The sequence below is a fragment of the Nelumbo lutea genome, chromosome 2 (genome assembly GCF_056320005.1).
Source record: "Nelumbo lutea isolate HS-2025 chromosome 2, American lotus-T2T, whole genome shotgun sequence".
In the NCBI taxonomy this organism is placed as follows: Eukaryota; Viridiplantae; Streptophyta; class Magnoliopsida; order Proteales; family Nelumbonaceae; genus Nelumbo; species Nelumbo lutea.
Window position 1 is genome coordinate 68,721,752 of NC_142685.1, and position 25,918 is coordinate 68,747,669.

At 34.8% G+C, this 25,918-nt stretch overlaps 1 protein-coding gene across 1 annotated transcript; it reads right to left on the minus strand.

Moving 5' to 3' along the window:
* Window positions 1-9,538: 9,538 nt before the first annotated feature.
* Window positions 9,539-22,602, minus strand: LOC148871379 (uncharacterized). The gene is made up of 3 exons (XM_088969139.1): window positions 22,275-22,602; window positions 10,181-10,285; window positions 9,539-10,039 (listed from the first exon to the last, which is right to left on the minus strand). The coding sequence occupies exons 1-3, from the start codon at window positions 22,575-22,577 to the stop codon at window positions 9,728-9,730; spliced, it is 720 nt and encodes a 239-aa protein (XP_088825265.1). The 5' UTR covers window positions 22,578-22,602; the 3' UTR covers window positions 9,539-9,727.
* Between the last annotated feature and the right edge of the window lie 3,316 nt (window positions 22,603-25,918).

A 25,918-nucleotide genomic window follows, 5' to 3' on the forward strand; every position in this document is an offset into this window, starting at 1 on the left:
AGATTTCAAACTCTAAAAATCTTGTGAGAATGATTGTTCACCTCATAAATCTTAGTCCCACGGATGCCAAATCCATAAATGCGATTTGGCTACTAATGGATTTCAGAATAATTCTGCGGTTTCAAAATCCTATTTATTAAATGATTCGACTCTTTCCCCGTTCAGCTACCCACGGTAACTTCAATTTGAAATGAAAACTGGCCAACTTGAGCTTGACATGCTTCTTAGGCTATGCAAAGCTATATTGTACCTACTGTCATCATTACATCCACCATTACGCAAAGTGCTCCACCACCAAATCTCCCATCTTTCGATCTACTCTCTTTGGTGAGATAACCAAATAGATTCCCTATCTCTGGTAAAGATATCAATCGCGTGTCTAGTGTAAAGGGCTAAGGATCTTGAAAGAGTTTGCTTCAAACTGTATTACAAACGTCAACTCTCATTGGACACTCACATGTATGCTCCAACCAAGGAATCCCTTTTCTACTCTCTCCTCTGTTTCTTCCCCTTCTCTTGTCCTCTTCCTTCTATTTATGAGTCTTTTCTCCTCTCCATCACAAGTGCTCTTAAAGCTGAACTAAAAAATTCCATTCCTCCTATTATGATCCATTAATGGTTGGTTCCCCATTCTTTGAGTTTACTCCTCTAAAGATTGACCATCTAAAATTATCTTACAATTTGGTTCTTCATGACCTGTTATCCAACATCTCAAACAAAACACAAGAAGTCTCTCATATTGAAAATCATACCAAACTAGGGATCCATCTTCTTCTTCATCATAGTCTCCTAAAGCCAATGCATTGTTGATGTTAAATATCACTCTTATGAGAAAATTCCATTCCCACATTGGTTGTTCATCATTTGATTCATTTCCTTCATTCTCAAACTTAAGTGAAACCCCAAGACATTTTACCATTTTAGCACCCCCACACCTATCTAGGCCATCTTCTTTGGACGGACATCCAAGATTCTGATTGTAATGGATATTTCAGTGAACTCAATCATCTTCATGTCCATTCTTAAAAACCACTTTTCAGTAATAGCGGATATCCCTTTACCAACCATGGTATTCTAAATCCTTTACTTTCTTGAAGCGTATCCACATCATTTTGTCTCTAAAACCATTCAGCTGCGTACTTGTTCTGCGCTCCAAAGTAACTCTTTCATGTGGTATTAGACTATTGTCAGCAAATAGATCTAATTTGCCTCATTGACACTATCAATCATCTTTCCAGGTTTCAAGTTCTAAAAAATACAATCATATAAAAAAAAAGGCTATACTGCAATTCATAAACATTGTTAAAATATTAAGAAATAAAATATTAGTGTTAAGTTTAGTAACATGAAGGATAAATGATCAAACAAAACAATGGAGTAAGAGGCAAGAAACCCATTTGCAAGGGATATCATTTAATGGATAAAAAGAAGTTTGTATGAATTGAATAGGTTAGACATATTGGTCATATGATCAAAAGCATTGAAATCTATAATCCAAGAGATTTCGCAATTACTTGACATGGCATGATTTGCAAAAACACGAATACTTGAGTGAACAAAGGTAGATGAGGAAGTGATGCCTAAAGAGTTGGAAGCTGCAACTATAGTTTCCAAGTGATTTATAAGCATCCCATACTTTTCAAACTCTACCTTTACAACTACCAATTTCTCTATAGTTCGTTTTTCATCACCACACCCTTTTTCACCCTCCTGAATAGAAGCCATATTTGCATTTCAATCTTTTCATCATTATTGTTAATTCCAGAACCTTTCTAGTAGAAGATGTGGATATGGTTTCCAACGAGTATCCCTACTATGCTTAGGATTCCTACAGTACTCGCCACTTCTTTATTCTCATTAGTCCCCTTAAACTTCATTTCTGAATGTGAAAAATGTTAGCTAGATGTGGAGCCTTTAATTGTACTTTTCACTTACTCTCTTCACTATTGACCATGGTACATTTCCGAATAAGTCATGTTATCCTTTGCCGAAATATTTTGCCCAATTATATCAAATTCAAGGTTGAGTCTAATGAGAAATTCAAATATCCTATTCCTTTCTACCAGCTTTTTATAAGTCAGCATCTTTGGCACTTCCCAACACAACAATTTCCATTATATATATTGGTCTCCTACCACAAGGATTATCCACATAGAATAATATACAACCATAAATTTCTCATGTCTTAGATTATCCACATTGTTCTTCAATTTATAGGCCCTAAAAACATTCAATTTTCGGGAATATATGTATAAGACACTATCCTAGATCTTCTTGGTTGAATCACTCCAAAGGCAATGTAGATACCCCAACTAGCCTCTACTGCAAACATGAATTGGTATAAATTGTGTCTAAGACAGGTAATTTGTTTCATATAATTTAATTGTAGTCACAACATTCAACAATGTTCTACAAACCCTTTTGGACCAGCCCAAACTTTAGGTTATGCTTTATCTTGGCTCTAAACTGTTCCATTAATTAAACAAAAATCAATATATTGTATTATTGGCCTAGATAGCTTGTAGTCAACCCAACACTGAAATGATAAAAAATCCAAAGTTCCACCAAGCCCTACAACCTGGGAGAATTGGGAGAACTACAACCGCTCCAACTAGTGACTCCAAAAACCTTCCCAACTAAAATCTATTTCCTCTAGTAGTCAAATAACGTCTGTCAACCCTTGAGTGCCAGCCTCACTCTCACTCAACCTCCTTAGCCCTTAATAATGTTTCTCTAGTTGGCTAGGGTTTTGGGCAAGAGAAAAAAAAAAAAAAAAAAAAAAAAAACTTCTTGGAATTCTAATAGCTAGGTCCTAATTCTCCAGACCCTTCTCCAACTAGGCAACAATCAATTAAAAACAATCAGCAATCTAACTCTTTATACACTCTTCAAATCAAAGGGTGTATGGCATTAAAGAGAAACAATGAAGAGAAAAGGGTTGCTCTGATACCAAGATTTAAATCAACCCAGTAAAGAAAATAGCAGAAACCAAAAGATGAAGAAGATGGTGAGAGAATAAGGAACAAGGAGAAGAGAGTTCAATCAGATCTCTCTCGTTTCTCCTAATTACTTTTATTAATCTAATCGCAAGGGACATAATTACAAAGATACCCTTATGGGGCAGCCAGCTCATAACATAACATAAAAAAATGAGTAAATTGTTAATAAACCTATATAGACAAGGCCCACTAACATAAACATAAAAAAATAAAAATATAAGAAATAAAAAAAAAGACACTAGGGCCCATTCAGCCTAGTCTCTTTGCAGAAGGAACTCCAAAGGGCACTCCTTGATTGATTTTGACTCAACCAAACCAAGTATGCCAAGTCGACTTGACAAGTTAAGTAAACCCAACCCACTATTCTACTTTCTTTCATTTTATCACCTATTTGAACTTGTCTTTTTACTACCCAACGCTCTATTCTATATAGTATAGCTGGCCTTACAACCATTTTATAGAAAATTTATTTTAATATAAGTGGTGCTCACCTATCACAAAAAACTCCAAATGCACCTCCTTCATTATGCCCATCCAATTCTAATTCTATGGGTGACATCCTCCTCAATCTTTTTCTTGTTATGAATTATCAAACTAAGGTACTGTAAAAGGTAACATTAAGGGTCTCTTTGTTTCACGGCTGGAATAAAATCCCTTGAAATCAAAGAAATCAAAATTGGAATTGCCTGTTCCAATTGTTGTTGTTTGGTTTCATTTGGAAGCTGAAATCAGAAGGATTGTTACCACTAGCAACAGCAGAGGTTGTTACCTCACTGAAAATGGGCTTAGAATTATCTCTTGTCATCCAATTCTAATTGTACCCTGATTTGCACGATTATTGTTATTAAGATTAGATATTATATTATTCTATATTTGTCATACTTATTTTAAAATCTATTGTATCTAAGGCATTTGGTTATAAATTCAACTTTGCATTTAATCCTTCATTAATTTCATCAATTAAAACAATGACATTAGTAGACAACATGCACCATGGGACCTCCTCATAAATATATTTAGTCAATTCCTTTATGATATAAGTCCAAATAAATAAGAGCCAAGTGTTAAATCATAATAAAGATATTTGACAAAAAAAAAACCTTGGTGAAGACCCATCATAAATGTAACTTCACATATGTCCTAACATTGGTTGTTATACCCTCATGCATATCCTTACTTAGTTCTATATATCTATTTTGAGCCCCTTTTTTTTTTCTAAAATCCACTATTATCTCTAGAAACTCTATATGCTTTCTCTAGATTAATGAGCACCATATGGAGATCTCTCTTTTTCTCTCTCAAATTTTGAATCAATGGTTGAAAAAAAAAAAATGATAGCTTCCATGGTTTAGAAACCTCAATTGATTTGGAGATATGAACTATTGTAAGATTGCTCGTAATCTTATCCACTTTGATAATATCTTATAGACAACATTATATAAAAAGTAATGTGTCTGAAATGTGTCCGGATTTTTACATTTGGGAATAACACAAAATTCGTGCCATTCCATCCTTTAACAGAATTTTCATTTGAGAAGAATTCTAACCTTAATTTATATACATCCCTCTTCCTAATGCTCCAAAACTCTTTAAAAAAAAAAAAAAAAAAGAATGCTGAAAAACCACTAGACCAGGAGCTTTATGTGCATTCAAAATTTTCACCGCATTGTATATTTCCTCTTTATATGGCTTTGTCAGAAGTCATGTTGTTCTATTAAAAGTTTTGGCAGTGTCGGATCTTCTAACCCCTCTTAATTCTTTGAATCCCTTTTCTTTTCCTCCCACTTTTATTATTTCTTCCTTAAATCTCCTTCCTATTTCTTTTCTATTGTAATCCATTCATTTGCATTCCCTCCTCTTCCTTCAATTGCCTGTGTTCTTCTTATAAACTTCGTTACTTGATGAAAAAGCTATGTTTTTTTATCTCCTCTCCTAACCATGTCTCCCTTGATTTCAATTTCCACAATCCTTCTTTCTCTTGTGAAACCAGATGTTATGCTAATGTTGGCATTTAGCTCATCTTCAATCTTGTCAATTAATTTTATATCATCAAAAAACTAATATAAAATAATCTATGTTACTATAAAAGAGTGAATACCTCTTTTTCTGGAATTTTCATTAGACCTTTTCTACCCTCTTGTCTAAGCACACAATGGGCATAAATGTCCTTTACTCTCACTTTAGAAACTGCCCCACTTATAATAGTTCAGAAACTACCCACTTATAACAAAAAAAAAAAAAAAAAACCTATGAATTATAAATAGTTTTGTCTTAGAGATACTGCCATGTGCAAATGCACATACACGTTTACTAGTATTTACTTAGTGCATCGATAACCGATGAAAAAAGATAGAAAGTGCTAAATTTTTTGCTTAAAACCAACCACAAGTAAAAATTCTCTTGTATCTCTTTCAGGTATATACTTGAATCTCCTTTCTTTTTTAAAACCCACCACATGACCTTTGTAAGAACTCTATTATATGTTTCTTTTTTCAAATTAATAAACTTCTTCCATTCTCTTGACTTTTATGTGAAATTTGAATTTAAAAATAACTTCCAGAATTAATTATTTAAAATGAAGCCAAGTTGATATTTTTTTTTTGACATAGTAATTTCATGGCTTATTTGTTGTTCAAATCACTGGGCTTGGATCTGCTACCCACAATCTGTTCCTACATTTTGTACTATGAGTAGGGATGTTCTATGAATAGGGACGTGGGAACACTTCGCGGGTAACAGATCTGGAGTGCAAAACCACCCTCTTCCAAAATTTTGTACTATGATTCTTAGGTTTATTCATGTGATAATTAGTACAATTTTCTATATCCTTTTTTTTTATAGAGATCATTATATTTTTTCCTCACCACTTATCAAGTGTTTTTTATTTCTCTAAATCATATTAAACAACTTGGGATGTATTTGTAAATATGGAAATATGTATGATATTATTCTTAACTGTCAAATCAACAAAATTATAGGGGCGTTTAGTAGTGGTGTTACATTGTCATTGCATTTTGGGTTTATCAATACAAATTGTTATTTCTTTCTAAATGACAATTTTGATGTCTTTCACACATATTTTTCTAGTTTAAATGATATTCATTGATGATGTGACAATACATATTTCTCACAAATTTGTATTGATCAACCCAAAATGCAATGGCATGGTAACATCACTCTACCAAACACCCCCTATATTAATGTAGCAGTTATTTTTGTTTTGAAAAACAAAATCATACATATTGACAGAACCCTTCTTATAAATTGATGCATCTAGGAGGTTTCTTAAGAGAATAAGAGTTCATCTAGATAAGTCTCTTGCTTTATCTTTGCAATACTGATATTTCAAACCTTCATTACGATAAAAACAAAAGTTGATTTTGTTATAGATGAGAGAGAAAGTTTCAAATCACCTCTAAGCATTTATTAAAATTTGAAATAGGCCTGGCCCAATGACCCTGGCCTTATGTAGTCTAAATTGAAATCAACTATCTGAATCTTCTCCTGTATGCCCTTGATATAGTTATAGCTTTCGTTATTATGTCGATTTCATTAATGTATTTACAACATTATTAGTTTATTTCATTGAAGCAAACTCTATACTACCTGTAGTGCAAATTTTGATCAGGTGTAAAATTTGCATCTGGTCCAGTTCTACTTTTAGTTATTTGTAATTATGACTTGAAACAAAATTTGTATTTTCTCACCTTTGCACTCACTGGCATTATAAATTTTGCTTTTTGAATCTTTCGGGCTTCCTCCCACAATCTTATCTCAATTCTTCCCCATGTAAAGTGGTAACAACATCATCTTGTATCATACCTTACTTGTAGATAGATAACCCTCATAACTCCATTCTCTTATGTAAAGTCAAGTTCTTCTCCACTCTACATTATACAAACATTCAAAGGCTTTATCGCAATGTATCAGGCCGTTTAGGCGACATTGGTTTTGAGGCTTACCGCCCATTGCATGGGTGGAATTATCCACACATTATTTTTATATTTTACAGCAGAAAATTACATTTAATGAACAAAAATTAGTCAGGAAAATAACTAACAATAAAATACCAATACTTTTGTCATAATCACCAAAAATTATTCAAGAAATTACCAAAAATGGATTAACATGATTTTCAATAAATATGATAAATTACCATTAAAAAATATAATCATTAAAATTACTTTTTGAAAATATGTACAGTAATCTTCAAGAAGTAAATGTAATTAGTTCATTGTGTATTTAAAATACATTTGTTTTTTTTTTGTATAAATTATAAATTATATAATTTAAACATTATAATCCTTGGCTATGATGATAGTAGTTCACAGTGTTACAATGAAAAATAGAAAAAATGTGTTTACTATATGTGCTTACTATTAAAAACCAGTATTAACAATTACAGTATCTATTAATTAACAGTAATTAAATAATTACAGTATTAACTGCATTTTAATTAATATAGTATTTTTAATAATTACAGTATTATTAATTAATTAAAAATATTTATTAAAATACTGAATTTATTAATTAACAGTATTTTTAATTAATATAGTACTTTTAATAATTACAAAATTTTTAATAATTTCAGTATTAATAATTAACCATATTTTGCAGTATTTTTCAATAATTGCAGTATTATTAATTAATAGTGTTTATTAAAACATTGTATTATTAAAAATATTAATATCTTTTATTAATTAATATAGTGTATGTTATAATTTATTAAACCTACTTTTAATTAACACAGTAGTTTTTAATAATTACAATATATTAATTAATTAAAATTATTTACTAAAAGTAATACATTTTTTACTACTAGTATTTTTAATAATTATAGTATTAATAATTAACCATATTTTACAGTATTTATTTATTCAAATTGTATTTTAAATATTATTTAAATTATATTTGAAACTCTAAGCAATATAATTAAATTTTAAACTGTAATTAAAAGTATTTATATTGAAATTATTTATTTAAATATAATTTAAGCTATAAATAGCAGAAAATTACATTTAATGCCTAAAAATTAGCCAAGAAAATAACCAAAAATAAAGTACCAATAATCTTGTCATAATTACGAAAATTTGTCCAAGAATTTACCAAAAATGGATTAACATGATTTCCAATAAATATGATAAATTACCAAAAATTAATATATATATATATATATATATATATATATATATATATATAACCATTAAAATTACTTTTTGAAAATATGTACTAATTATCAATAATCTTCAAGAAATAAATGTAATTAATTCATAGTATATTTAAAATACATTTGTTTTTTTCATATAAATTATAAATTATATAATTTAAACATTGTAATCCTTGTCTATGATGATATTAGTTCATAGTGTTACAATGGAAAATAGAGAAAAATGTATTTACTATTATGTATTTCCATTATTTCACTTTTAATACGGGTCCCTACTAGTACTTTATATAAACCATCAAGATATGTTTCTTTATAAGCTTCTACTCTTGAGCTTTGGGCTGAGTTAAACAAATATGTGACAACAAGTGTTATACGTGTTTTGAAAACATAACCTAAAGTCAAACACACTTTTAAGCCCCGAAACACAAAGCCTAAAATACGGGTTTTGTGCGTTGAGGCTTTATAGATAGAAATCTTAAAGTTTATTTTATTTATTTATTTTTATCCACAGAAATCCTAAAGTTTATCCAAAGGCAACCTTATTTATATTCATCTGAAAGCTTTTAAGTATCCATACAATCGATACAACCAAATATAGGTTGATTTGTATTGATTTTGGGGTTATAGATGTGGCATGGGTGAAAACGCCAAGATTTTGATTCTATTCCATTCATATCCACGGTATCAACTGATACATTGGTAGTATACTAGTATTAAGCTTGGATATGCTACTCATACCATACCCACAAAAACACTAATTAACCGCACATTAAATTGCTAAATAATCGTTTCCATCTCCCTAATAATTTTCATTTACCCCCAGCTTACAAATTTTTACTTAACAGTGGCATTGGGGGAATTGATGCCATTACAAGGGTATGATAAGTGGGGGTCCTGAATGCTTTAAACTGTTGTAAGCATGATTTTTGAACTGCCGTTGATTCGGATGGTCGGACTGTTTGACCTAGGAACTGTTCAGGCAAACGGTTCCGTTTTACCCCAAACCTGGTGGTCCCTGGCCAAAAACCGTTAAACCTCATTGACCAATTCAACAGTTTTTTACCGTTTTTTATTTTTTTAATTTTTATTATCAGAACGAACCATCTGTTCAAACCGGATTGTCGAACCGTCCAGAAACCAGTGACCAAAACAGTTCCATTTCCGGGTCGTTTTTTAAAACCATGGTTGTAAGTGTGCGGTAAAGTAAAATTTTGTGGGGTGGCTTTTCAGTGAGATTTCCCCTTTATCTAACTTCATATAAAATTGGCTAAATTTATGATGCCGGAAAGGTATGATTTCTGCAATTAATTACTTTTTAAGCACAACTCTAACTCTTCTTTAAATGTATAAAAACAACTTGGCTAGTAACAAATTCAAACAAAAACCATGATGTAAATCATATACCAATTACAGGTCAAATAATCACAATACTCAAATGAAAATTTACACAAACTGGCAATTACACAGAGAGAGAAAGAAAAGGGGAAAAAAAGGAGATACTTTCAGTTCAAAGAAAGGAAAAGAAATATGATCACAAACAAAATACACGCCCACAAAAAAATTAAAATATATTGTTAAACTGGCTGGTGAGAGAATTCTTGAGATTTGAATATAGGCCATATAGGGAATACTGGCGTAGATTTTCCACTTCATACCATGAGTTGAGTACAACATCATGTTTATCCGTACCTGAGAAGGCAAGCTGTATTCCCAAGCTGCAGTCTACAGACCCCCCTCGGCTTTTACAGCTACTAATACTGATTGCACAATCTTGTTTGTTGAGGCAGACGAACTTAGAATTTCCTGAGCAGGAAGCACATCCATCTCTCTTCCAATAAAAGTTCTGCAGCCTACCCTTCTGAAATTCAAGAACCTGCATTCACAATGGAAATAAGGGTTTAATGAAAAATTGATACTACACATCAATATATCTTTCTTAGAAAAAGGAAAAACAAAAGGTTTGAAGATTAATAGAATGTAAGAAGAAAAATTTTTTTGCGAGGTATCTCCTTACCAGAGTAAAGCTGGTTACAATATAAGTACTGTTTGCAACAAAAGCAGGAGGTGACCTTGCTGCATATTTCCTCCCTGCAAATGCAACCATGTAGCCAGAAGAATCCTGGATCAACCATAAAATAAATGTACAGAGGTCAACCAATAATATCATACAGTGAGACAGATTCATCAAATAATAATATTAAAGTATGGAGTTAATAGGGAAAAGAACCCAGAAATGAATATCGTGTCCTCTCTAGAATATTTAAGAATATGGCAGACATACAAGCCTGAAGTGTTACAGGAACAGCCTCAAACGGGCTGACCCATGTGAGGCAGATATGAATATATAAAAGCAGCCATGGAAGAAATTCAAGTTTCTCCATATTCCTGCACCAATAGCAATCTCATAATTTTTGGGTGATCAATACTTATGAATGGCACTTGTGGCCTAACTTAGGCAGGTGCCCCACACCAATTAGGCGGTGGTTCTTGACAAATAAGACCTATAATTCATAAGATATCATCTATGTTGGCGTATTCTACATTTTCAACTCCTTAACTATGAATTGAAAAACCACTAATAAGGCAATATCAGCTTTATTTTGAAATTCTATACAAAATATAATCAATTGCATTCAGCAAAGCAGTAAGACAATCATGAATTTTCATATACAACAAGAATTAAAAACAAACAAGTGAAGTAACTAGTCAAATAGCCTAATGAATCCAAGCAAACAAGCAATACAACATAATCAAGCCAATGACCGGAATAAAAACACAAAATCCAAGTATTGCAGCTAGAATCCAAACAAATAAGCAGTGAACATCACACTAACATGTATAGAGTACAAACAAAATACATTATGATATACAACATATGATAAGGTGCCCATCTTGGCCATTCTCTTTTCTAAAAGGGATAACATGCATGCAAACATGATTTAGTAAAGACGTGTCCCAGAAAACACCTTGACACCCCTCAGGAAACACATCATTGTCTTGATAACTACATGGTGATCTGATTGTTGATCAATTTTAGTTTGTTGGTGTTTGGAAACAAATTTAATACTTAAAAGGCTCACATTGAAAAGTCTTATTGCAGAATTTTTAGAATTTTGATAAGTTGTAGTTTACGTCACTTCTTTTCCAGCCCATTTTTTGGAGCAAAAGGCTCAAAACTTGTCCTTTTATGTAAGTTTGGTGTCACTAGATAGATTCCTCAGACCCAGTGCTCATTGCTTGTGTAAAGAGAAACATAGATTTGAATAAGTAGGATGGAATGGAACATATGATCCTTGATATTGTGACAAAAAAAAATTATCAACAATTACTAACTCTTATCCCTCTTCATATACTAGAATTTGATCTTTTTGTCCATCAGGTCAACTCTTCTGTGCATCCTTCTTCAAATTTTTGTGTTTTAAATTTTAAATCATCTAACCAGAAATCTTTCCACGTGAAAGTAGTTTGGAGGGGACCAACATCATCTAAAGGGAATTATGTTTGGAAGTGCCATTTTGTTGCTTTTCTCCCCATACATTTTTCTTTGTAAAGCAAGATGCGAATCTACCTACTATTCACAGATCTATCCATTTGTGTCAAGTATTTAGGAATTTTCTTCTCTTTGTTTGGATGTAGGTGGAACCCCCAGGGGATGTGTGAAGTGCTTTCAGTAATTATTTCTTTTCTCCTCCCAAGAAAAGGGGCAAGATATTATCAAGAGGCACAAGGATATCCTAATAGAAAGATATTTGTAAAGGTAGTTCATTGGGTGAAGATTTTGGAAGTGTTTCAACCCTTTTCTACCAACAATATCATTTGAAGTTGGCATATTGTGGCTTCTTCATCTTCGACAAGTATAATTATTTCTAAATCTTGGTCTACTCCAGCAATGAACTTCATCAAATTAAACTCCATAGTTTCCAAGGCGCCAAGGCGAGGCTAGGTGACAGGGGGCGCCTTGGCAACTAGGCGTCCTACGTGATGGATTTTTTTATGTAGAATACATAGATCCTAGGGTAGTTTCTTAGGTACCATAACCATATTTCCTTAATAATTGTTCATAATTTTCATAAAAAAAAAAGTATAGAGTTCATGTTAAAGTATAGAAAATCAGCATATTAATGAGAAGAAAAAGAAGGAAAAGAAAAATAAAATATATATAGATAGGGGCTTAAACCTTATTTTTGTTATAGGAAAAGAAAAAAAGTAAAAGCAGTACTAGTAGTTAGATAAAATTTTAAGTTCTTCCATACTTATTGGTTCAGGTTTTAAAGTCTTTGAGGATTCAATACAGCATTTAACAATGTTTGTATTGATTAAACCCTAACAAATAAGAAAATAATAAAAGGAAATTAGTATATAAACACACAAAATGAATATTTTAGTTTAATACAGCATTTAGCAATGTTTGTATTGATTAAACCCTAACAAATAAGAAAATAATAAAAAGAAATTAGTATATAAACACACAAAATGAATTTTAGTTTAATAGTGTCTATTTTATAATTATAATGTCAAGAAATAAAGAATAAAAAAGTATTTTATAGAACATAGTACAAAACTGCTTGGTATTTTATAGAACATAGTACAAAACTGCTTGGTGATTAGGCGAGGCGAGCTTCAAAGGGCGCGTTGTTGCCTTGACAACTATGTTGAACTCTGATAATTATAATTTGGGTAAATCCAGAAGCATCAGGCACCAGAGACATGTATAGAGAGAGTGGTGGCAATATATTAGCTGTACTCCTAGGTCCTATAGGAATCGGTGACTCCATCAGGGCAAAATTGATGGCTATATTGCAAGAATTTGAGGTTGGGGAAACCACTACATTACAACAATCTAGTAGTGGAACGGGATTTCAAAGCAATCTTTTGAAAGACATGGGAGGTGGGGAAACAATTATATCATGGTAAGCATGGAAGCATGTGAGACATATGCCTTGTTATTTCTAATTTTCAATAGGTGGGGAAACAATTATATCATGGCCCCTGTAATATGCTATCATTATTATAAGTTACATAGGAGGAAATAATCCTCCATTCGATTTCATTTGTAACAAGAGGAAGAAACCGAAACTAGAGCTTGAGTTGCTTGACATTGCAACTGCCGCAAACCTCCAACTTCAATTTTTAACCTGTTAATCTCTTGGCAGATCTTGCTATTACAGGTACACTTTTTTTTTTATAGGAAACGGTAACTTTCATTAGATAAAACCATAAGAAACAACTGTCACCTTCCAAAGTAAAAGGTGGCCCCTGAATAACAAAAATCTTACAACACTGCACAAAACAAAAACTCGCGATTCACCCCCTGTTTTTCTAGGTAGTCAGCTAAAGCATTTTCTGACCTCCTAGACCAATATACTTTTGCATCCAGCTCCCTTGTGAGGCTCAATAACTCCCTTACCCGTTGTCTAAGGGACCATGTTCCCAAACTGTTTGATTGCAGCCATCCTATTACTAATTTTGAATCCCCCTCCACTTCCAATTGTTGGAAACCCAATTGCTTGGCCCATCTGAGCCCCTGGAGGAGCGCCAAAACTTCAGCTCTAAGTGAGTCCCCAACACCTATTGGGCCAGAATACAGAGCTAGGATTTTTCCTTCCGCATCTCTAAACACACCCCCTATTACAGAAGGTCCAGGGTTCCTAATAGAGCTGCCATCAAAGTTCAGTTTGACATGACACTGCAAAGGAGGGGACCAAACTTCTTGTATGGTAGGTGATGAAGTAGAAGATCTTGCTAAAATATTCCAGCCTCTAATAAAATCATCTGTAGAGACATCCTTGAACAATTCAAGAGTTTTCATCCAATGTACTGCCTTGATGGTGATTCCTTCAATAACTTCAGGAGCTGATTTTTCTTTCCCTTGGAAAATCCTATTGTTTCTCTCTTCCATACTGCCCACAAGATAGCTGCCCTCATTGTTCTCCACATCACCCTTCCTTTCTTCTTTGGTTGTCGGAAAAAGCTAGGGTCAAATAAATCCGCTACACTTGTGGGAGGATTCCACCTCACCATTCCTCAAACAAAGGCAACAGACATGAGGTGACAAGCACCAATTTGGTCTCTTTCTTTGAAGCACCTCAAAGGTATTGATTTTTTGGAGAAACACTTCCCAACAAAAAAGCCCTTACTTTTGGGGGGGCAGGAGCGCTCCAAACTTCTTTAACAGTAAAAGAGGAAACTGGGTTAGAAGGAAGGATCCAAAGCATTTATTTAATTATTTGTTTCACTTGACTCTTGTATTGTTTTTCACTTCAAGCTCAAGCTTATACATTTACAGTTGTGGTTATTAATCATCATCATCTTCTTCTAACGTGTAGTCCATATTGATTCAGTCCTTGGACGACGACATAGCAGGCAGCTTGGCTGACCCTGTTCTTACTGACCTTTTTCTAATTTGGAAAACCAAAGACTGCTATGCTGCCTTTGAAGTCCAAACCACAAAACCTGTGGCTACAGGTATGAGCTTTGGCTGCTAAATGCTAGCTGTTAACTTCTTTTTGCTCTGTTTTTTAACAAATAAAGTAATAGACAATTTTTTTTGGAAAAAGGTAAAGTAATTTATTCATAGAGAATAAAGATTACAACAACAAGGCCAGGCCACTAGATCTACCAGGACCCAAAACACATTACAAGAACATCCATGATTTAGTACAAAGACAGATACATTCTGATTTTTAAACTCCTCATTCACCGACACCCAGGAGCAAATCTTCCCCACCACTTTCTGCACAATCTCTTCTGGACTTTTAGGTTGATTGCAGAAAACTCTATTGTTTCTTTCAGTCCAAATGGACCAAAGAACAGCCTGTGGAATGGTATTTCAAACATGCATACCTTTCTTGCTAAGTCCCTCCAATCTCCAACCCATAAGCAGCTCCTTCACAGACTTAGGCATAGCCCAACACACCTCTAGTTTCTTGAAAAAATGTCCCCAGATTAAAGACGAAACCGGACAGTGAATGCACAAATGCTCTGTAGATTCAGCAATCATTCCACATAAAACACAAGAGGGATCAAGAATCTGAATACCCCTTCTCTCCAAGTTAACCCTAGTTAAACATTTATTCAAAACCATTGTCCAAACCAGGAAATTAACCTTGGAGGGACAATATGGGGTTCCAAATCTGCCTACCAGGAAAGTTCTCCTGACCTGAACTGCACATCTTGAGGAAAAGGGTTTTAACTGTGAAGCTACCATCTGCGTTCCACTTCCAAGTCCATTCATCTTCCACACTCATGTCAATTTTCTGATTTTGAATCTGTCCCAACAGATCTACATACTCCTCCACTTCCCAGTCTAGCAAATTCCGCCTACATAGGGGAGTCCATGTAAAGGATTCCCCAGAGATACAAATGTTATCAGCAACTGAGGAATCTTGATTCACTGCAATTTGGAACAGCCGGGGAAAAGCTTCAGCCAAGGGACCCTCCTCACACCAGGAATCCTTCCAAAACTGAATTCTATCCCTTTACCAACTTTAAAGCTGACCCCATTCATGAAGAGAGTGCTGTACCTAGAAATGCCTGCCCAGAGAGCTACCCCCAAATGGAAGGGGATCAAGAGTTCTCCAATTTTCCCAATCCACACCATACTTTGCCGCAATAAGACTCCTCCACCATGCATTTCTCTCAGACACAAATCTCCATATCCATTTGCTAAGAAGAGCAGCATTGAAATCTTTCAATTTCCTAATTCCCAAACAACCCACCTCCTTAGGATTACACACTTGCTCCCAATTAACAATGTGAATTTTCTTCTCATCCTCCCAACCCCTCCATAAGAAGTTCCTTTGAAGCTGTTCCAACCTCTTTGCCATTATATTTTGAATTGGAAAGAGAGAAAAAAAATGTGTTGGGAGGTTGGAAAGGGTGCTCTTGATCAAAGAAACTCTACCACCAAAAGATAAATATTTAGCCTTCTAAAGTGCCAACCTCTTCTCCATTCTCTCAATGATTGGGCACCAAATTGAGGAAGAGGAACATTTGGCCCCAAGAGGCAGCCCCAAATACTTAACCTAGAGGAGCTCAATATGGCAGGCCATCACATGAGCACAATCCTCCAAACCAACTCAGAATTCCAAGCACTGTTTCCAACTGATGGAAAGATGCATCCACAAAACAGAGGGTATCATCTGCAAACTAAAGAATATTAACTTTCTCCTTTCCTGGAGAGATAGCAAACCCATTCCAGAAGCCCGAATCTGCAGCCTTCTTACTAAAGAGAGTGAGGATTTCCATTACACAGATGAACAGCAAGGGAGACAGAGGATCTCCCTGTCTCAGCCCCCTAGAGCTACCAAAGAATCCCGTGGATTGCCCATTAATTAGAACTGAAAATTTAGGGGTCTTAGAACAAACACTAACCCAGTTTCTTCATTTCTGACCAAAATTCATGCATTCCAGCATCCTATCCAAACAGTTCCAATTGACACAGCCATAAGCCTTCTCAATGTCAAGCTTACAAACAACCCCCGAGATGCCCTATCTTCTCCTTGAGTCAATTAACTCATTGGCACCTAAAATTGAGTCAACCATCTGTTTGCCTGGTACAAAAGCGCTCTGATTATTAGAAATAATATTACCTATCACCCCTTACATTATTTCTGCCAGGACTTTCACAAAAATTTTGTAGAAACTGTGCAGTAAGCTAATCGGCCTAAACTCCTTAATATTCACAGCCCCCTCAATTTTTGGAATAAGGGAGATAAAAGTGGCATTTAAACTTCTTTGCAGGGATGCATTTGCATGAAATTCCTAGAACACCTTCATCACATCCTCTTTCACAAAATCCCAACACTTCAAATAGAAAAGATTTGTGAAACCATCTGGCCCAGGCGACTTTTCACCTTCTAGAGTCTTAATTGCTGCACTGATTTCCTCATCTGTAAAAGGTCTTTCAAGCCAAGATTTCTGGGTCTCACTCAATTGCCTAAAGGGGAGAATGAAGGGAAACGGCCTCCTCTTCCACTTTTCCTTGTAAAGATCTTTATAGAAGGAGATTGCTACTGTTTTGATCTCTGAATCAGATTCACCAATTCGCTCATTCCATATCAACTTCTTAACAGCTGAAACTCTAGCTCTAGCATTTGCCATTTTGTGAAAGAAATGTGTATTTTTGTCACCCACCTTTAGCCAAGTAACTTTAGCCCTTTGTCTCCATTTCATTTCCTCTTTCACCACCAACTTTTCAATGCTGTTTTTTGCTTGAAGTCTTTTCAGCTTTAAATCTTCAGAAATTGGACCCAGTTCTTCAGCTCTATCAATCTCTTCAATAGTAGCCAATAAGGCTTTCCTTTCAATTCCCAACTTTAACTTCTTTTCCAAGTTCCAGATTTTAATTCTTCTTTTAATAACAGACAGTTTTTTTGCCAGAATAAAGGAGCTGGATCCCTCCACCTGAAAGTCTTCCCACACATTCTTCATCAACGGACTGAGAGTTTCTTCCTCATACCAAGAGCTTTCAAATTTAAAGGGAGCTTTGACCACCTCCCACTGCCCACAAATAAGCTGAATAGGACTGTAGTCTGAGACAGGTCTAGGCAAAGATATCGGCCTAAAGTCCAGAAAAATGTCTTCCCAATTTGAGGACACTAAAAATCTATCCAACCTGACCAGGGTAGGGATATCTTGGTTATTTGTCCATGTGAACCTGTTACCTTGTATGGGGATGTATATGGTCCATCTGCAAAATGCCTCATCGACACAGTTCTACCACTTCTCATATTTTTCTCTTCCATCGATAAGGTGACATTAAAGTCACCCCCAATAACCCAAGGATGAACCAAGGAGCCCCTCATATCAGCCAGCTCCTCCCAAAAACTCCCCCTAAGATTAGAAACTGTTGGACCGTATACATTTGTGACTTGAACAATATTGCCATCCTGCAGCTTCAAGACAAGAGAGATCGAAAAGTTCCCACTTTTGCACGAAATCAGACTACAAACTAGGGGATCCCAAAGACATAAAAAACCTCCCGCACTCCCATTAGCCACCTTTGCCCTCCATCGTACCTGACCATCTCCCCAAATACTCCAAATAATACCCTCATCAATTTTCTCCAGTTTGGTTTCTTGAATCAAGACAATTCCCAAATTTGAAGCCTTCAGGGAATCACAAACCACCATTCTTCTTCTCCCCGACCCCAACCCTCAAACATTCCAAGAGAGAATTTTAAAATTCATTGATAAAACAAAACAAAAGAGCCAACACCCTCCACTCCAAGCCCCAATATAGGCGCATCACTGCTCCCCGCCTTCTCATTCAAGCCCCAATATAGGCGCAACAATTCTCTACTCCTCTTGGAATTTGTCCCCCCTCTTTTGGCCGCCATCTTACCCCTCTCCAAAAGAATTCTTTTTTCAATCTCTTCCAAAAACTTCACCGTCTCCACTTCCATTCCCTCCATCGAGACCCCCGAAAAGCTTCCCAACCCTATAAGTTTAGAAGTAACCCAAGAAGAAGACATAAAAGTGTTGTTGCTAGACTTATCAGCTTCATCAATCCCGAGATTTGAGTTTCCCACACTCTCTTTCTGGCTATTTTCTTCTCTCCTATCTGTCGCAACTTGGCTTTTCTCATTTTCCTCCATCACTCTAGATTGATCCGAAGCATCACTCCTTTTAGCAATTTGATCTTCAACATCCACTACCGCCAACGGCGTCACCTCCAACAAACTCTCGTTCACAAGGACCATGGAGAGAGAAGGCCGATGCAGTCTTCTATGATCAGCTTTCATTGGCTTCACCATTCCAGGAGAACAAGATAGGGGAGCCGAGAGCTCCAGACCATCACCTCTGAGCTTTGCTTCAGGTTCAGGGGAAGGAGAGGACTGATTCGTCGAAGTGTCAAGTCCATTCCACCCAGCCAACAAAGGGGGCTGGGTAATCCACGTCGATTCAAAGCTACCCAGAGTAGGAGTTGGTTCCAATCTAGTTGGGCTATAGTGTCTTGGTTTACCTCTGGCCCATCTTGGTTCACTTGCATATTTAAGGTTCAATTTTCTACTATGCGTCCGACTGGACCGGGTAAATGGGTTTAGTTTACCTGGATTGGACTCCTGGACCCGCTTCGAAAACCCCACATCTACACACTCCCCAACCTCTGAGAAAAGTCTTACTTCATTAGCTTTCTTCAGCGAGCACTCTTCCATAGGCACCACTTTTAGATCTTTTAAACATTCTTTTATAAATTTTTGAGTTCTTCAACCAACACACCATCCCCATGAGAACCCATTTTCGACACAAATGCACTTCCTCCCTCAAGACCCTCCTTGACTTTTGAATCTTGACCCTTTGTTGATATTGGGATCGAACGGTTCCTATTAGAACCACAGGTCCAATCATCTTCTCCATCCATCTCCAACGATCTCACTGGCACAAATCCTCCTCCTAGGTCATGTTGTAGAGAGCATTCGCTGACGTCCTCTAAGACAACTGTCTTAGAAACCATCGAGTCCGCCTTGTCCTTTTGAGTTCCCTCTTCTGTGAATCTCTCCATCTTCCACCTCCGAACTGACGGTAAGATTTCAGGCCAGATGGAAATTGAAAAGAGAGATTCCCCAGCTACGATCTCCACCTTCTCAGGAATCGAGCCCCCCTTCTTCACCTTCATTCGAATCCACTCGCATGTAGCTAGCTCAGAGGGAGTACCATCAGTTTCGAGAAAACCACCGCATGCATCCCTGATTGCTCTAATGACACTCGGGCACCATAGAAGTAGAGGCAGGCCGAACACCCTGATCTGGATATCGTCCAACCAATCAAAGTCCCCTTTCGACTCTGGATAAAAACAACCCGTGCTAGGCCCCCACCAATCAAGAATAAGAGGATTCCTCCCCATTAACCATGGACTTTTGTCAAGAATCCATTTCGCCTCTACTCTGGAAGGTAGAATGAATAAGAAGAGTTCATCTGCCAACTTCTTCACCTTCACTCCCCCCACATCCTTCCAGGTTTTATTTGCCCAATTCTCCACCTCCTGTAACCCAACCTTCCACCCAAAATCTTCCAACTAAGCAATCCCTTAAAAAGTTCCTTCTAGCCTCCACCCCGCTCATCTCTGTAAAAATCATAGGCTTACCTTCAACATTTTTCAAATCAGAACTTCCCCAATCCGACCAAACTCCTGCTTCCATCGCTTTTCTATAGGAGAAGTTTGGTCTTGACCATGCCCCCATGCCTTCTCTCTGTACCAGTTCTGAGCTTCCCATCTCTTTCCTCCCCTTTGGATGCCCCAAGAAAAACTTTTATGAAACATTTTGCAGAGAAGAAAAACTCTACAGCCACATCTTGCAACAAGATGCTGAAGCTTCAAGTTTGAGAGCAGCCACTTCATGCAAACAAAACAGTTTGTATTTCCTCCATCTGCATTTGAATCGCCAGAATTGAGTTGCCCTGTCTATTCTCACTGTTACTTTCTTACTATAAACTTCAGTAGTTCAGTATCAGATTCCCTTAAAGTTTAAAGTTAAACAAAGGTTGAACTTGGGATCGAGAACTCAAATATCGAGTCTATTGACAATTTGGCAATTAAAATTAAGTTTTATGCATGCTATCATGTTTAAAATATTTTTTATAAAATCATGTTTAAAATATCTTTCATGAATATTATGTTTTACTATAACTATGAAAAAATACATGCTCATGGCTTGTCCTCACAAATCCAAGGAGTGGAATGCCATGGATCATGCCTCCTCATTTAGAGCATTTTTCTGAAGTAGTAGTGGGGATAGTTTAAACGAAATAGGTCCATGGGTATATGCAATAAGGGAGGCAGAAAGAATACTAGATGAGGTCAGGGAAACTTTCATGTGAACATATGGATCAGCAAATGCCTTGCCTGGTAGGATAACAAAATGACTGAATGTAATATTGTAAACCATACCATGGGTAACTAGAGGGGTACTTGAAAATTCATCTTCTACATTATTACCATTGTTTAAGACATCTTAGCAAATTTCAATTTTACTATAAATAATAATGAGATAATATAAAAACCCGACAATATTTCTCCTTAAGAGGATGGAGGGGTCAACAAAAAAAAGCAACTCTTGGCATAGAATTTTAATGATAAAAAATAGGCATATGGTTACAAATTGTTTGTATCAAGAAATGGTGAAAGAAGAAAAAGCATTGGAACTAATAGGAGCAAAGATCTTAAATCTTAGATGGCCCCTCATCAGAACATCAAACTCAACTTTGATAGTCGCAGCCTTGGGGAAAAATCCAGGAAGATCCAGACTAGGAGGGGTTATTTAGAACCTCAATGGATATATTTTTGTTACTTGAATATACTGCTGCTGATTTTCTTTTTACACTAAATGAAAAGAAAAGAAAAAAAAAATCATCTCACCAAGGAATAGAAGGACACGTCATAATCCATCAAAAATAATTGCAAATCCAACATCCCACAACTAACCAAAAAGAAAATTAAACAAAAAAAATCCGGTAGCCTTGTGCCAAATTCCAATACTCGCACCCATAAGACCATAACAATGTGTACTAGGATGAATATTTGGTAAATTAACCTCTGACACCTCTGACAGCTATATAGACTTTCCTCTACATCTCCCATCCTTCCAAGATCTATACCAGAGTCCCCAAACCATTAGCCACAACTTAACATAATAGTGGCTTTAGTTTCCATCTCCCCATGGATCAAAAGGACAAATCATATAGCATAGCAGCAAACAACAAGGCAGCACATTTGCTCTATGTTTGTCATGAACTGAGACAATTTGGCATTTTGGAGCCCTCAGTGGATCTAAAATTCCTCGAATAATCTTATCCATTAGATCACATTATCTCTAATTCAAAGGCAAATTCTCAAGTTCTACCTAAAAGCATATAGCGCATCTCCTCAACAACCCTAACAGCATTCTCGGATTATAAGTACTTTAAACCCACAAATGCCCCAATTGTAATAACAGAAAAAGTTAAACCGCAGCAATAAAGAAAGATAACAAAATCTGCAAAGGTCTAAGCAAAGAACTGATCTGACTATACCTAACAAACAGCTCCAGGATAAACAGAATGCAGAATTAAAACCCGTAAACATTAGTTTTGTTTTCCTGATAAGGAAAGAAGTCCCAAAAATCGTACCGGGAAGAAGTTGGAGGTGGTATTGATTGTTAGAAGAGAGATCTCATCGACCTTGGGCCTGAAGAGCGCGAGTGAAGAGCCTGAAGACGAGAGGCTAAGGCGCCGGTCGCAGGGAGAGAGCTGCTGCGAATTGTTGTAGAGAAACGAATTCCTAGGAGCGAATGCGATCCCAAAGGTGAAACCATCCGATCTCTGTATCTTCGTATCCGAGCACGGCTGGAAAGCCCTGTTTGTATCACTCGCAGCGACCTGCATCACCGCCACCACCACCACCACTTTCATCATCATCATCATCATCGCCATCTTCACCTCGATCTTCCGCTGCGCCGAGAAGGAATGTTTACAGACAAGACTAAAATAGTCAAAAGATGTAGTGCGCAAGTCGCACATGAGGACCAAATATTATCCGCCGGATTCGAATATATCTGTGGCGCTCACCCATTCCACCACTAAAACCAACGATCCAGATTTAACCTTTATATGGGGCAAGTAATCTTTACCCTATGATTCCTTTTGTTTAGTTATGAGACAGGTAGGAGCTAGCTAAGCCTCGGAAGCAAAAACAACGAAGAATAGAAGGAAAATGGGATCCCAAGGAAAATCTGGATGACTGTTGGATGGTTCTGACGCTTCTACCATTCATTTAACACTCAGAAACGGAGTCTCTCGTCTCTCTTTTATCCTACGAATGGGATTGCGAGGTGAAAAAACCTAAGAAAGAGATATGGAAGGTTTCGGTTGTAGAGCTTCCTTCGCATATCTGATAGTGGCCCTCCTCGCCGGAGATGTTCACGGTGCCGGCGCTTCGGCTCCCAACTCAACTTCAGCAGCCGCTGTCGTCTCTCTTTTTATCTTTTTATATTTTTTCAAGGCGCCATAGGAACCGAAGAAGGCTGTAGTTTGTGTTTGGTTCAAAAAGCAAGAGGATTGGGTGTAATTGATGGTCAACCTAGGTCCAATCCAAAACTTAGGCCCTGTTTGGTTTGCGAGAATAGAGGTCTGGAATTGGAACCAAATGGGCTATTCCGATTTTAATTATTTGATTGGATGGAATCAAAATTTCATTTCCATTTTTATTGGAATGCCATTCCCTCATTTGAGGGAATCGTCATTCTCTGTAGGGGTGTTAATGGTATTCGAAAATTCAATTTTAAATTCGAGATTTGACATAATCAAATCGAATTTGGATAATGCAAATATTTAATCGAATTCAATTTCGAATATGACCTGATTCGATTCGATAAATATCCGAATTCGATTGATTATTTAATTCTTATATATAATATATAAAATTTTTAAATATTTTATATAATTTATATATATAATAATTAAATTATGTAAATAATTTATATACTTTATATACTTTATATACTTTATATAAATAAAATATTTATTTTATATATTTATTAATTACCTAAAATAATTAACTAGTCGAATTCAAACTGAATCAAATATTCGAATATTAATTTTCAATATCTATCGAATATCGAATCGAATTCGGATATCAAATTTTTTAATCCAATTCGAATTCAGATATTGCCTAATCTGATTCAAATTTGATACGTTTACACCCCTAATTCTCATTCTCTGCCCCTCTCATGGGAATGAAATCTCATTCCTATTGATTCTAATTCTCATTACCATTCTTGTCTAAACCAAATAGACTATGGATATAAACCATTTCAATTATGATTTCGAAAGATTTCGATTTTAATTTCAACTATGAACCAAACAAACCCTTAAACCTCATTCTCGGGGCTTCTTCCAATAACACAGGTTGGTTTGGTCAATTTTAAGGTAGAACATGATATAAGGTAGTTTTTAGGTTTTGGTAATAACATATCTTGTCAAGATTTGTTTCGGCATTGTTTTTGACCTTAAGAGTTTTAAGGTCAAGTAGTTGGGATTCGTGTGGGGTTGTATTAAGAAAAATTGAGAAAGAAGCTTTATGACCTTCTAAATCTTATTTAAGTCTAATTCAAACTTTTTTTTGAGTTATATATGTCTAATTTATTCAATCTCAACTCATGTTCCACTTTAGTGAGGGTGACCAATTTAAAATTTTAAAATTTTAAAATTGAGTGACCAATTTCTATTGCTCTAGATAAATCAATATTACTTTTTTGTATCTTAATGCTAATTTTTATTAAATTTTAAAATTTTATGGTTTATAATTATTTTGTATTATTTTTAGGTAACAAAATATTTTTTCTTTATATTTATTTCTAAATAAGTTAGTTAAGGGTAAATTTGGTATTTAAGGAAAATTCATGCATTATATCAACATTTTCTATTTCGAATGCTATGAGGGAAAATATTTGGATCCTTTTCCAAAACAATATGGGTGGTTTTTGTTAAGGTCAAAACATATATAGGGGAGGTTCATAAGATTGTTAGAAAACCCAAAGAAGATCTTATAATTTTCCCTATTTTAAATATAATTTAAGTTGATTTTAAATTAATCGAATTTTCCCTATTTTAAATAAATTTGTATTAATTTGTCTTTTTATTAATTCTTATTAAATTTCATGAATTAATATTAAAATTATATTTTTCAATGGAATATAAGTTCATTAGTAAAAAATATATAAGACTAATAATTATTAGATAAATTTGTATTAGTTTTATATTAATTATAAATGGATATTAGTTTTTAATTTATCTTATTACATTTTATTAATTTATTTTCTTTTAATGATATTATATTAATAAAGCTTTTTATCAATAACAATAATTAATAATTGTTTTTATCTTATGTAAGTAATTTATAAATTATTTTTACTATGATTAATTATTTTTTATTATTTTAAATAGAATATAAATGGATTATAATTTTTATAATGTTTAATTTTGTCAAAACCCATTTAAGCTGGGCAATTAACCCTTTTGATCTAGTCATTAGGTAGGTCATGGGTTATAATATCAATGTATTGAAAACTTCTAAAGGACTTAACTTTGTGCTCATTTGTCTAATTGGGGAGATCTTTTTTTATTTTAGTTAAATTTTCATGATCTTTATAACCCAATTGTGAAAAAAAAAAAACTCATTTTGTTGTTTCAAAGTTTATTTATAAAATTAAAAATTAAAATAAAAAATGCAAATTGAACCCAAAATAATATATACACACACAAAACATATTTATATTGATATCATATTATAGATATATAGATGGATGATGTGTCATGGTTTGATTTGTACAACTTGGATAGTTGAACCATTAACTTGTGACAGATGCAAAAACTATTCAACCTTCAAGTTCATTTTAAAACACTGATTTTATGTTTTGTATGAATGAACTAATATTTTTTTGAAATATAAATTACTTGATTAAATATCTTCTAAATTGAAACTTGAAATTAAATTATTTAGCTTAATAATATGTCATTGAATATCTCCATTTTAATATAAATATATCTTATATATATATATATATACACACACACACACACACACACACACACACACACACACACACACACACATATATAGGGACAACTCTCCTTAATTTACTTATAAAGAGAAAACTTTAAAGTTAAATTCATAATGATAGAAGGCTACATTTTCTTGATACTAATCTAATGGTTTGGGGACTGCCACTTTTTTCTCTTTTTTTTTTCATTGGTCCACTTTTTTAATCGAAATT